Below are 14,734 nucleotides of genomic sequence, written 5' to 3'. Positions count from 1 at the left end.
CTTTCTCCATATTCGCAGTTCAAACAAGCATTTTTAGCTTTAGCTGTTTTCCTCCATAAATCATTTTTTGCATCGTCCTGTCCTGACCCCTGGCTGTTCATCCTGCACAGACAGAACAGCCAGTGGCCATTTTCCAGCTGGGCAATCCTACAACTACACAACAGCTTAACGTTTTAAGACAGTCATGTCATCATGATCACTTCTCTGGACGCTCATGCACATGATTTTAAAAACATTTGCCCTAAAAGAACTATTTCATGTCGACTTCTTTGTGAAAGAAATTATTGAAACCGAATGTCATTTGCCAAAATCCAACCCTTATGCAACACTTCAAATCAAAACTAATCTAGCACTGAGAGCTGGGTACAAAAGGCCATGTGTGTGGGTCATGTGTGCGGATCATACGACTATACAATAAGGGGCCTGCATGAGGCTGAGAATAAGATTTCTCCAATTAGAGGGAATTAACATCTTAAATTCTTTGGCTGCAGTTGAAAGGGAACCCAATAATCCAGTGGGGTGGCATAATAACTCTAAGCTGGGCCAGGTCCTGGACCTGCTAAAGGGAACTCACTGGGAGCTCTGGGTTTAAGTCAGCAGTAGTTTCAAAGATGCCTCATGTGGTAGAGTTTCAGTACTTCTTCGAAATTAAATTACAACTTAAATCTGTTTATTATTATTTTATTAGTGACCCCACTACAGAAGCTGGTTAGGACCATCCCAGCAGAGGTCCTGTAAGTCAACTGATGAGGATTAGACCTGTCAATACTCCAGAGTAACATGACATGTTTCTGTTACCACACTGAGCTAAAGTGGAATAAACTGATGTGCACTGCATCAGACTAAATAACTGATTTTTTTTGGTTAAATCTTATTTCTATTTGGTTTGGAATAATTCATTTAGATTTTTTCAAATCCATTTACAGAAAATGTGTAATATTAAGATGTCAGCTATTTCGGTATAATTGCTTTATTTTCCTTGATAACGCTCTTAAACAATGAATTGTTGAGTCATTAACCAAAGACTGTTATCCTGTCACACAAAATCATTAAATTCTCTGAACGTTTCCTCATTTTAAGACGCCTTTCTCCAATAACCCTCCAAGATATTCCAGAAGGCCCGCAGCACTGCAGTTACTCATCTGCAGATCGTCTTCACAGAAGCAAATCTTCTGGCCCTCCATCCCACCTCTCCACTCCATTATTTTATTACATCATTCGAGTGGGATGGCCAGAGTCTCGGATGATAAAGCATAGGGATGCGATGGAGGATTTAGGCTTTCCAAGGGTATCCAGCAGTATTGTGGATTATCCCTTATCTAGCCGGGGAAGAGGGAAAACCCACGGCTGGCAGGCTGCCGTGTTACGCAACATGGTGCAGACCATCAGCAGAGGGATAAAGTGACGACAAGGCTGCTGCTGGTAAGGCCAGAAAGCACTGAGGTTTGAGGACTCAGAAATAAAGTGAGGAAAAAATGGAGATGGAGCAAGATGTCAAGAGACAGAGACGACAGATGGCTAAAAAAGAAAACAGATAAACTACCTCACACTACAAATCTCTGGCTAATGTTAATCAGAGCAAGTTAAAAACAAAAAAAAAAAAACAGGTACAAAAAATGAAAAGCAAGAAAGGTAAGGTGCGACAAAAACATACAGGAGGAAAATAAATGATGCAGGACAAAGAGGGGGAAGCAGAAAGACGCAGATAGATGGAGCCTGCTGGGAAAACTTCTGGTACCAAAGCAAACTGATTTTCAGCGTCGTCGTTTCCATCTATCACCACTCTGCAGTTCAGTTTGTCTACACTGAAAAACAGGCCTCTGATTCCTCCACATCTTTATCCAGAAAAGCCACCAATCCACTGCCAGAGGCCTGTTCCCGTACAATCCCTGATAGGCTTCTATTCCTGGAAACTTGCACAGTAAAAGTACATACTGTAATACAGAAATGAAAACATATGGGGCAAATAACTCTCTCAGCACCACGATTCCTCAGGATCTGTCCGATTCAGCTCAGCATGACTGAACAATCAAACACGTACATTCACTCTGCAGTAAGAAATCAGAATGTCAATGTCAGGAAAATCAAACACTGAGTTTCAACAGAGTAGGACAAGCAGCCCAACAGGCCACAGTCATGCTGATGTATAGAGATGAAATGATAAGCCACAGCAGTTGATCAACAGGATATTCATTTTTAGATGTGTTGTTAACAGAGGAGCAGAACCAATTCAAACAACAATGAGAGATATTACCTAGTTCTGATTATATGTCGATTCACAGCAGATCTATATTCAACTAATCTGACACTGAGCATTTCGAAACACGTACAATAACTAACACATGCTGATGCCTGAACAAGCCTGAGCCAGTGTGCAGAAGATGCACAGTGTCCCCCACAGCCGTGCAAGAGGTACTGTAGGTGCAGCCAGGCAGTCTGATCTGGTCAGATCTGGTTTAAGACACATTCTGAACTGAGTCACAGTTTAGCTGCTTCAACACCAGCCCTCGTAGTGAGCCGGTAGCTGATTATACAGCTTTCACACTGTTTTCTTCCTAGAGAGGTCACACTCTAACATAATCATTTATTGGTAACCACTGATTACCGTGTCATAATGCTCACTCTGCAGCGTTCACTGCAGCAATTATGAGAGCTCGGGTGCTGCATCAATACCGAAAGTTGCGTCTGCAGTCTGGCTCTCTACAACCCTGATTACATGAGTCTGGACCTGCTGGGCCAGCGACACGCAGCGAGAGACTGATGTCAGCTGTAAATTAGAGGAAAGGATGGCTGAGAGCCACTGCTGCCAAAACACTTTTAGTAAACGTAAAATGTAAATCTGAAATTACTGCATGTTTTTAATTAAAGGCTTCAAGAGACTCAGAAAGACGTGACCGTCAATCAGCAAGAAATATCTTGTAAACTTTAAATCCAGTTAACATCAATCAAAACATAAATCAGGACTGGAGCTGCAAAGTTGTATTTGAGGTTTCATTAAATCTTTGGCAGGGGATGGACTGGTTTATGTGTGATGATGTACATCTTTTTAAAGAGGAGAAAACTGCTGCTCAGCAGGAGTCAATGCAGGAGTCTTTGACAGCAGGAGTCAATGCTGAGGGAGGAGTCGTGACACAGTGTTTGGACACTTGGACAAACTACTACTATTACTACCAGTAAAACCAGTGAGTGAATTAAGGCATTTAGGCACAAACTTAAAGGCACAAACTTAAAAAAAATAGTCTAAATTAAAACTGAGGAGTTGACGATATCTTGACTTTTCAGTACCTGGCATGTGTTACTTTCCAAAAACACCAGATCCCATAATGTCCATCTCTTCTTCTACTTCTAATCCTGAAACTCAGTCTCAGAATCAGTTTTTTTTCCCAATGCTTGTAAAACGAAGACGAAGTTTATATGGGAACATGAAAAGTGGCTGTCATGTCGCCTGCTGCCTCACATTGGAGCCAAACAGAGCACCTCTTATTGGGGTTACAAAGCAATATTGTGCTGAATTATTCTAATGGATGTCTGTTACGCCTTTGGGCATGATCTCATATGTAGGTTAACACAAAGCAGAGCCAAACTGGACCAGAACGCTTATTGTGCTGCGCCCATGCTGACACAAAACACAGTGGACTAACAATGTACGGGCCGTGACTTCTTTAAGGTACATTTTCAAAATAAGGAACTTCTTCACATTTTCTCACTTCAGTGTATTTTTAATTCAGCGATACTGTCACTGAGGTTGTGGCCAGTCTGCAGTGTCCTGCTTGAAAGACACTGGTGACTGAACGTGAGCTACTATCATTTTAAATCTATTTTGCCTTTTAAATCTTTCTTTTCTCCTGGAACAGGACTGTAGTGAGTCCGCGTAGTGAGTCTGTGATAGTAAGCAGACACAGCAGAGATAACAGTACCACTTATTACCACCACTAGTGGCAGCGTTTAAAAACACACAGCATTTGTGAAGTGTGTGAACCTGCCATCAGCTGGATAACACATTTCCAGTAATAAATCCCATCATTGTCCCAGTGAGACGACCTTTGGTCTTATTACTTAAAGCCCGACTGGACCCTTGAAGAAAATGTTGCATTGTGTTGGTGCTGGACTGGTCCCGCTCCCACTGGGCATGGCCACTTGACTTAAGATTCGCTAGAAACTCAAGTTTAACTGCCCCTCCCTGTTAGTGTTTTATCTCCATTAACAGCCACGAGAAACCAAAAGATGGTACTGATTGATTTAGGTCTGCATTTAACAAGGGACCGTGCCAGGAAATTCCCATTTGCTGCTGTAAGACCTCAATCAATCTGCGTTTTAAAAGTGTCTGCAGAAATAAAGCAGTGGGCTAAATTAAGACAGTAGTGGTCTGTGTAGACAGCATTTCTGCTGAATCAACAGTATGGATGCAGATTTACTAAAGACATCATCTGTCTCTGCTCATCTCATGTTCTGCTACTAATATAATAACCTAAGTGGGCTAAGAAGCATAAGAGGCCTATCTGTGTACACCCAGCCCTTTGTGCAAGTTTGTGGTCAACAGACACACTATACGTTTCCACATGAGCAGGTTAGACAGCCAGAGACAGGAAATGCTCAACTATAAAAAATCATGTACAAAATGTTACTAAAACCAGGCATCTAATTTGAGAAATGTACTTCCTTACCATCAGTCCATACAGCTCTCATGGTAATTTTATTTCACTTCAACATTTGATTTCATTTCAGTCTGTTTCCCTTTGTACTTTCTTCTGAAACTGAAAACTGAGATTAAACCTAGCAGGTGGAAATGAGAAATAAACCATGCATATTCTGAAAAGAAGAGGCTTTTATAGCAGGGGAAAGGTTTAGATACAGCAGCTCACTATGGTACATAACACACACTTCCTCAAACTGAGCGTAGCTCACTTTGGAAAATAATAGCAACTGACACTAAAATGAAAAATACGAGGTTTGTGTTTGTCAGGATACTGGACTGAACTGAGATGGTTTTTAACGGACCAGGTCCTGTCAGCTGCCATAAAACCAACCGACCACACCGACATGTTTCTGCAGCCAAACACAATCTGCCCCTGCTGACTGGGATACTCTGCACTATCCTGCCATTGCAGACTGAAAACAAACACTTTCATTCAACAGTCACAAAAGCAACACATTCCCAAAGTTTACTGGTCAGTGGGTCTTGCCAGCCAAACACTTTTCTGTTTATGTGCCAAAGTGACTGCTGGAGCACGCAAAAATCTAACAGCCGGGTTGGTTTTGCTAAAACCAGAGCTAATTCAACTTTTTAGTTTCGACAGATTTTAATTTGAAACTTCACATGTTGAATAATACACTTAATGTGCAACTAATTATTAGTTTTGTATTTGCTTCATCTCTTTTTATATTAAATGATCAACTGTTTAGTCCATGAAGTGTCAGAAAGTAGTAAACATTAAAAAATAAATCAATATCAGAAGCTGGGACTGACTTCACAGTAAATAGATTCTCATAGTTGTTGCTGGGTAATTTTCTGCTGAACAACTTATCAATTTGACTCTTCCAGCCCTATCTAGAGGACAAGCCACTTGTGCCTGTCTGTATTCATTTGGAAAAAAAGATCAGCAGTGATAGCTGTATATACACATATACAGTGGGTACGGAAAGTATTCAGACCCCTTTAAATTTTTCACTCTTTGTGTCATTGCAGCCATTTGCCAAAATCAAAAAAGTTCATTTTATTTCTCATTAATGTACACTCAGCACCCCATCTTGACAGAAAAAAACAGAAATGTAGAAATTTTTGCAAATGTATTAAAAAAGAAAAACTGAAATATTTTAACCAGTGCCTTGTGCTCATGACACACACTCCGAACCCTCATGGAGATAACCCTGAGAGCACCGCAACAGCATCATCGGGTTTCTCATGAAAGCTGCTCCAGAGCCACAGATTATTCCACAGCCTGAATCATACAAACCGTGACAAAGACTCTGATCTTTGTGTGTAAAGCCCCTTTAACTGCCAGAAAACATTATGCACATTGCTTCAAAGATAAGAAAAGCACAGCCAATTTTTGCCAAACGTCTTCATGATTAATATTTTGCAGGAGCGCTACAGGCTGCTTCACTGAGCTACAGCCAAATATTCCACAGAACTTGGCAGGTGGCAGGAAGCAGTTCTGGTTACTTAACTTTCATTCCAGATCTCGTTTCTTCCTTCTGCTTTAACAAGGTGTGAAGTCAAGGTGTGTAAACACCCCCCTCTAAAAAGATCAATATGCTCATGCATTTTGCTAAATGCAGCCAAAAGGAGCAAGTTTCTGAACTTTCTCATGACTATTAGATGAATTTTTTTATCATCATTACTTCAACATGTAAAGTGTCTAAACCCATGTCATTCTCCAGACTCCCTGCAGGTGATGTACTTGCAACTGGCAGCACCACTGATCAAAGCCTCTCCTTTTTCCTACTCCAGCTCTAGCACAGTCTTTTTATTGGGGCTTTTTTGCTTTTTCCCCTAGTGGCAGGAATGCACTTAAGAGCTTTCCCTCTTTCATAACGCAGCTCTCATTTGTTGGTTTAATTAGACTTTACCTTGTTTGAGGCTACTGGGGCGAGAACTTCTGGGGAAGCATGTGAAGGGGAAGGAAACGAGGGGAGGGGATTTCAAAGGTCATACAGTTGATTTGGCTGCAGAACTTTCTGGAGCAGGTCTCTGAGCACAGCACTATTCTGCTTCACATGGCAGGTGATGGGACTAATGGCTGACCCTAACACAGCTGCATCTTCAACCTGCCAAGCTGCTGAAATGCACACTATGCCAAATAGTCAATGTATGTAGAGCCACACATTGTCTACAGCTGCTGACCAGCATACCTTTAGGCAGCAAACAATGACGCTTTAGACAAAAGTGTGCATCCAACTTTCAGGGAAGACTCTGTTCTGTTTCAGCCTGGCCACACTCTAATATCGTGAAAGCACTTTCTCAGTTTGGTGTGGAAGAACTTGACTGGCCTGCAGAGAACAGCGACCTCAACCCATCCAACCCAGGCTGTGAGCCAGGCCTTATCACCCAACACCAGTGCTGGAACTCACTAATGATCTTGAAAATCCCTGCGACCAGGTTCCAAATCTGGCAGAAACATTTCCTATAAGACTAGAGTCTAATAGAACAAATGGATGACTAACGTCCATATGCAGCATGTCGGTATCAACATAGTCAACTATAGGCAAGTAGAAGCTGCATAACATTTTGTTAAGTTCTTAATTTATTAACCTTAAATTGTGATTTTCGGCTTGTTTGGGTTCTTATGTCCACATACAAGTGTCTCAGATAATAATGAAATTTTGTTAAGTGTAACAAACTGTAACTCTGCCACTCAGACATATCTGCCCTTAACCGTGGTCGTATTCTGGCTGTAATCTTGTTTTTTTTTTTGTTTGTTTGTTTTATCCCAATGAGACTGACGTATGGCAGGTATGGGTGCAAGTGTAAATATGTATTTACCAGTTGGCACGTGAGCATTAGATGGTAAACCAATATACGGAGCCAAGATGGTGGCTGTGTGGGACACTACTCATAGCCCTCTTTTTTCATGCAGCCATGTTTGTGAGTATTGTTTCACATTATAGGTTGTAGGCTCTTAGCCCTGCCATGCCACTTATATTGATTCTGTTTGCATAATTAACTTAATTTGACTCCATATGTCTTTAAGAATATGAGGAACCACATTCATTATTAATTTTCTAAATATGAATTTTGTATTATGGGGTTGTTTGTGTCCTCATTCCAACTTAACTGATCACATTTTCATCTCTTGCACCAGGCTGGACGAGCATCTCGAGACTAACGAGAACACAGAGAATAAGAATATAGCAGCAAAAGTAACTGTGATGTAAACACCTGCTGTTTTTCACTCTGACCAATCACTATAAATCTGATTTCATTGGCTGTATGAAATGTAAAGCCGCTAGAAGAAGCTGCTGTGGTGGATAGAAAACTCTTACCTAGATATAGTGAGGCGTTCTCTTTCTTGACATTGTCATCCAGGTAGGTGGGTCCCAGTGTGTAGATGGGTGTAGATCCCATGCCCACCAGGATCTGAGCGATGATGAACAGCGCCACATACAGGTTGTGCTCGTTGCCCTCCTGGTCTCTGGGACAAGACGTGATGTCAACACGGTCCCTGACACTGGCATTGCTGTTTGTGCACAGGCCCTCGTTGGCTGAGGATGAGTTGACTTCCTGAATTTGGTAGGCCGGGGAGATGAAGTGAGGTAAGGAGAAGAGGGCGGCACCTACAGCAATGAATACCCCGCCAACCGCCAACCAGCGGGGCCTCTGGCCACGCCCACCAAAGTAGCTGATGAAGACAACGACCAGAAGGCTCCCTATGTCGAAACAGCTGACCAGGAGGCCAGATTCTGAGCTTCTCAGGCTGTATCTCTTCTCTATGGTGGTGATGACGCTGCTGAGGTAGCCCGACACCATAAGTGACTGGATGAATGTCAGGTAGCACATGCAGAACAGGAAACAGCGAGAGTCCTGTAAGATAACGCCCAGGTACTTCCTACTAGGCAGACGGATCTGAGCTAGCCTGGAAGCAAAAAACCCCGGGGGCTTCCTCCTTGCCATGATTTTATTCCTTCGGATCTCTGTGTTTGCCATGTATGAGCTTGGCCTGTTTAGTGCCGACTTCCCTGGCCTGGGAAGGTAATTCGTTCTCGTCGGGGACTCCGCCTGAAATGCCTCAGACTTGGCCGGGAGCTGGATAAATTCTGCGCTCTCTTCCGCCATTATAGACATCTGCACAGAAGTAGCCACTAAGGTTTCCTCTTGGGGTGCTGCTTCATTTAAAATCGGCAAACTTTTAGATTTGAAGTTCGCACCCGGCTCCTCCAGCTCACTGAAAAATCCATCGTTTTTCTGAAGAGACTCAGACAGCTCGGCTTCCTCACATTCAGCCATTCTTTTCAGTCAAACCCACCTTTCTTCAGGGGTTAGGAAAATAAACCGGCCCAGTTCAAAGCCTACATTTACACTTCAGGGGCTGCTGCCCATTACATTTATTATTGATAGATGCATCTACTCCCACAAATAGAGTCCGTGGTACCCAAAGAGGCCTGAAGAAACAACAGAGACAACTAAAAGGAAAGAGGACTCACAGCTTGTGTTTATCTGCAGTGCAGACAGGGCAGCCTCCGGGTTTGCTTATCTTGTCATGCACACTCGCCTTCTGCCACCATCTAATCCCGAGGTGGAGCCCGTTCAGGCCTCCTCGGCTCGGCCAGCGGAGCTCCAGGGCCGGGGCCCCTTGCAGATACACAACATTTCCACTTGATGTCTCCTCTCAGCTGGACGCTGCTGCTCCACGGTTGGCAGGGGTGAGATGAAGGTGCAGAGCGTCCGCCACATCCCCAACGCCCCTGTCAATGAAGATCACAGTCACAATGTCAGTCCTTTAGGTGCACTACATGGTGGTGCCCCCCTTCTCCTTCTAACTCCTCCTCCCCAAGTCAAGGGCATCCCCTCCTCCTCTGATATATCCCCGCACCAGCTGTCCTCCCAGCGGGCGACAGATGCTGTCATTTAGTCATTATATTTCTGTGTAAATGACTGAAGATGTCTAAGGGAATAACACAGAATTAGGAAACAAGAAGAGCCGTCGAGGAAAACGAGTCCAGAACGAGAGGAGTCCGAGGAGTGTGATGCTGATCTGCTGTGAAACACCGCAGTGCTGCTCTCTGTTTTGAAAACAATCGTCAAGCTGCTGCAAGCTCTCACTGCACTTTTCAAAATAAAAGTGTAAAACCAGTACCAGACCCTAGGTGCTTAAAAACACACACCGGTATTTTAAATTGGCTTCAGAGCATCTTGTTTTGTGCTACCAAACCGAGACGGTGTAATCATCAAATGTGTAGCAAAACCTTACGAAATATTAAAAATGCAACGATGGTTATGCATATTTGTGTTGACTATTTAAAATTCAGGCACTTTTCAGTCACACCAGTATCCAACACGGCGACAAATAGACTAAGAAAATCGCGTTGAATCACATTAATTAATCCAGACACTTAATATTATTTTCTTTATTTATTAATTAAACTTGCATATCTCCCAGACCTGAAAACACCTGTGACTCGCTGCTCCATAGTGATTAATTCGGCACTCATAACGGACAATAACGTTTAAATTAAACGGTTAAATGTCCCGTTAAACTAACGTTAAGTTAGCTAGGTACCGTTAGCGCAAGTAACGTTAAGCGCTAGCTAGCTTAACGTTTAATTGCCATTTACTAACATTAGAAATAAACATTTAACAAAAAAAAACGTTTGAGACATTTATAATGTTTTGCGGTGCCGTTAGCGAGTTAAATATCAGTTTAACAGCTAATGTGTTTAAACAATATTGTTAACAGACGTTAAACGGATTTAGCTAACACTTTACTTTGAAAAACGTTCCAGCTAGCTGCTAACTTAGCGTTAGCTAATCCGCTAACGTTCAACAACAAAGGCGACACAACGCTTCGCTGACCTGACTCTCTGAAGTGACAACACGACCTTTAAACCTTCATCACCGGGTCTCAACCCAGAGTCTGACCGGACCGGTGCTAAAAACAGAACCAAGAAAAGCGTTAATTCTTAAAATCTCACCTGCAACACATCTCGACGAGCCTCGTCAAGCAGCAGCGTGAGAGACCGGAAGAGTAATGCTTTGCTTTCAAAATAAAAGCATAAATTCGCCCCAAAAAGAGATGCAGGGGGTGATTTATTTTGATTTTGTGTTACGTCTGGCACCTTTCAGCAAAAAATCAGGACAAAATATTAAACACACACAAGCTAGTGTCAAAACACAAACAAGGGCTACAAAACAAAACTGCAATTTTTAGGGTAAGAACACATGACAGGATGTTAACAAAAAAACATTTGCATTTTTTGTTTAATGATTCAAAATATCAAACTGATTACTGTTAGAAATGTTTATAGTCTGCTGCATATTTACTAACAATGGTAATAAAATTAGAATTAAATATAATAAATGAATTACCAATTAAAAAACGACAAGAGTTGTGGAGAGGCGTCCACATAATTTTAGTGATCCAGTATAGGAAATGTATGTAAAGAGCGACCTCTATTGGAGGAATTAATATATGCAAACAGCTGCATGATAAAAATACAAGACAATAGATGAAATAATTACACACTGATTATAGCCTTTCTGAATAATATGACAATATAATATTTGAAAACAATTATAATATCTTTAAATCAGTAAATTGCTCAACTGTTTTTGTTTTTTTTTTGCTTCAGTTACTATTAAGGTTTTTTTTCAGCTGATAAGAACTCAGCTGTTTTCTTAAACTTTAGCAAACTCTCATGATTAATGTGTAGTTTCATATTAGTAGTCAAAGGCATCCATGGCAAAGTAAATAAAAGACACCAATGAGCTGAACTCTTAATTAAAATCAACACTAGGGACAAAATGAAAACTGAATCTGAAAAAAACAGGATCATAAATTTTCTGTTCAGCAAAGTAAACCCTAGCTTAATTAAGTGCACATATCTCAGCACTATTTCCATTGCGACCATCCAGATAAAGTCCAGCATAGAGAGGCTGAGTGAATGTGGTCTGGACTCTGTGGAGGAGAGTCATGGTTTCAGAGACACTGTAGAAGGACAGAATACCTGCTCTGTGATCCAGGTACACTCCTACTCTGGAGGACTGAGGACCTGACACTGGAGTTCTGATGTTGTTATGTTTGAATTCATAACGATGTTTATAAAAACCAAAGGCCCAAGACTCGCTATTATCTCCAAATTTTTCATGTACGCCGTCACTGTCTTTGTATGCAACCACTACTGAAACTCCTGCTTCCCCTTTTTCCACCTCCCAGTAACAACGTCTAGTCAGACTCTCTCTACTCAGGACCTGATGCTCATCAGTAAATCTGTCTGGGTGCCAAGGATTGGGATAATATTGTGCTACAAACATTAATGTTGCTTTTCTGTTCCCCTCAGATAATAACAGACGTGTGTGTGCTGTGTTTGGATCCAGTGTGATTTCCTGTGAATATTGTAAGAATCCAGCTCTGGTCTTGGGCTCTGGTTGTGACAGTAAAACATCCACTATAGTCAGTGTCTGTAAAATCTTTGTCCATTTCTCCCTCAGAATGTCCTGTAGTTTATCTCTGAGCTCTGACACAGCTGCTGTAACGTCCTCAAAGTAAAAGAGAGGACAGATATTAGTGCTGGGTAACTCTATAGACTCATTAAAACTTGACAGCAAGAAGTAATTTTCTAGAAAATAGTTGTGATCCTCTGTGTGTGAGAGCTGCTTCAGATCAGCGTCTTTCCTCTTCAGCTCAGTGATCTCCTGCTCCAGCTTCTCCTGAAGCTCTTTGACTCGACTCCCTTCAGTTTCCTGCTGGGATCTGATCTGCTGCTTCACATCAGAGCGTCTTTTCTCCAGGAGACTGATCAGCTCAGTGAAGATCTTCTCACTGTCCTCCACTGCTTTATCAGCAGAGCCATTGATGGTCTCCAGCTCCTGCTGAAGCACCTTCACATCTTTCTCTCTGTCCTGGATTCTCTGCTGGATTTTCTGTCGACTCCCCTCGAGCTCTCTCTGCCTCTCAGTCCTTTCTGCTGCAGCTGAGACTGTGTCGTGGCCTTTATGTTCGTCCACAGGGCAGAGATAACAGATACTCTGCTGATCAGTGCGGCAGAACATCTTCATCACCTCATCGTGATGAGAGCAGATGTTGTCCTGGAGCTTCTTGCAGGGCTCCACCAGCTTGTGTCTCTTTAACTGAGCTACATCATAATGAGGCTGGAGGTGTTTCTCACAGTAAGACACCAGACACACCAGACAGGACTTGAGGGCTTTCAGTTTTCTCCCAGTGCAGACATCACAGGCCACATCTTCAGGTCCAGCAGAGCAGTGATCAGCAGGAGCAGCTTGGAGTCCAGTCTTCTTCAGCTGCTCCACTAAAGCTGCTAACATGATGTTTTTCACCAGGACAGGTCTCGGTGTGAAGGTCTCCCTACACTGAGGGCAGCTGTAGATATTCTTCTCATCCTCTTCATCCCAGTGAGTTTTAATACAGGTCATGCAGTAGCTGTGTCCACAGGGAACAGTCACCGGATCCTTCAGTAGATCCAGACAGATCGAACAAGAAAAGGTTTCCTGGTCCAGCTGAACTCCTTTATGTGCCATTTCACCTCTCAGTAGTAATGACTGAGAGTTTCACTTAGTCATAAATGAAACTAGTTTGAGCTGTGATCTAAACAACAGGTGTTTGTACAGGGAATGTGGTCTGTCAGCTCCTGCACCTTCCGACATGTTGGTTACACCCATCATCAAACTGTAGATCTGAAGGGGAGGGAACAAGGAAGGGAGGGCGGATTATCAGGTTCTGACGTATTTCAGGAAGAGACGCAGCCTGAGAGAGAAACTGTGTGTTTAGCACTTTTCAGTGTAGGAGGAGCTGCTGGTCACTGTGGGATTCGTCCTGAACTAGAAAATATGAAAGCAGAGTGACATTTGTAAGCACAATAATTTTGATGAACTTCGTTCTAGGCACCAGCTGCTCATCAGAAAATATTTTATCAGAAAGTCTGCAATGACATGATGAGGCACTAATCCTTTTCTGTGCCAGCTGAAGTGCTGAGCATAAAGAGAAGTTTCAGCACAGTCGAACCCAAAGCACAAAACTTTCATACTAAATGTTAAAGGTCTCATAGACATATTTAGTATGTTTTTCACTTGGTATTTTTACATTTCTGGTAGTTTCTCTTCAGTGAAAGCTGCTTACTACTTTGTTTCTACTACATCTAACTGAGCCACATGCGGTCTCAGAACCAAAACATCAACCATGCCATAATATGCATTTGTTTTAAAAGGTCTAAATCAGGAGATTTGTGTGAATCATTTTAATATCCAGATATCACAATGCCAGTCATTTTGTAACATACAAAATTAACAAAACACTGATATTGTCATTTCTATCTTTTGTGACAGCAGATATAAATTAACTCTGTCATGTGGTGTGCGATGCAGGGATGAAGGAGGAGAGGTAAGACCCAAATGCAGAACACAAAAAGTTTAATTTCTACCTGGATCACCCAGGGCTCAGGCACAAAAAACATGAAATCCACAGTCCAGGAGAGAAAACTGACAGGCAAGTAAACCCAAAATCAAGACTAACAACAAATGTCACAACAGTTAACTAAAGCGCCCACAAAGAACAAATAAAGACAGGTGGTATATATAGACAGAACTGAAGACTAATTAAACACAGGTAAAACCTATGAACTAATGAGAAATAAAGCTACCAATAACACATAAACCTAACACAGGAAACCAGAAACCAAAATAAAAGTCCTACCGGAACTGCTGGTGGTGAGCCAGGATACAGGAGTGATGACCAGTAACACAACTGGCTCCCACAACGAGGAGGCAACAGGACCTAGTTGCCTACGGAAAATACATACACACAAAGGAGGGAGAGAAACCAGGGGGCACAAGTAGAAACAGGTGAAACTAATCAAAGATAAACATAAAGCTACCGGGGACCAAAACAGGGGTCACAGGAAATAGAAACCAAAAATAAAAGTCTAGACAGGAAGCCAGAACATGGTTCATGACAAGGACAATGGTACATTGTACATATGTACATGTTGAATACTGGAAATGTTCATAAACCACTAAATGACTATTTAAAGTGCTTCAAACTGACAATAGTAAACCTGATAAACA

At 42.1% G+C, this 14,734-nt stretch overlaps 2 protein-coding genes across 6 annotated transcripts in view; both read right to left on the bottom strand.

The window, feature by feature from the left end:
• Positions 1-10,669, bottom strand: part of slco5a1a (solute carrier organic anion transporter family member 5A1a) — a 30,955-nt gene extending 20,286 nt beyond the window's left edge. For 2 of the 5 annotated variants that reach the window (XR_003296074.2, XM_026313946.2), the window contains exon 1: positions 7,984-9,703. Coding sequence is in view for 3 of the 5 variants with exons in the window: in XM_026313946.2 (XP_026169731.1) it covers positions 7,984-8,944 (961 nt within the window). In the remaining 2 variants the exon portion in view is untranslated. Of the gene's footprint in view, positions 1-7,983; positions 9,705-10,629 lie in introns of those variants that run through there. The other 3 variants (XM_026313945.1, XM_026313944.2, XM_026313947.2) reach the window with 3 other exon arrangements.
• A 590-nt stretch (positions 10,670-11,259) lies between these two features.
• Positions 11,260-13,220, bottom strand: LOC113134552 (E3 ubiquitin/ISG15 ligase TRIM25-like). Its single transcript, XM_026313994.2, has one exon. The coding sequence runs from the start codon at positions 13,190-13,192 to the stop codon at positions 11,522-11,524; it is 1,671 nt and encodes a 556-aa protein (XP_026169779.1). The 5' UTR covers positions 13,193-13,220; the 3' UTR covers positions 11,260-11,521.
• Between the last annotated feature and the right edge of the window lie 1,514 nt (positions 13,221-14,734).

The sequence above is a fragment of the Mastacembelus armatus genome, chromosome 17, assembly GCF_900324485.2.
Source record: "Mastacembelus armatus chromosome 17, fMasArm1.2, whole genome shotgun sequence".
Lineage (NCBI taxonomy): Eukaryota > Metazoa > Chordata > Actinopteri > Synbranchiformes > Mastacembelidae > Mastacembelus > Mastacembelus armatus.
This window is presented reverse-complemented; position numbering and strand designations above follow the sequence as displayed.

What these genes read in the sequence shown, in the direction of transcription:
- LOC113134552 (XM_026313994.2), bottom strand. Translation starts at nt 13,192, where the DNA reads ATGGCACATAAAGGAGTTCAGCTGGACCAGGAAACCTTTTCTTGTTCG.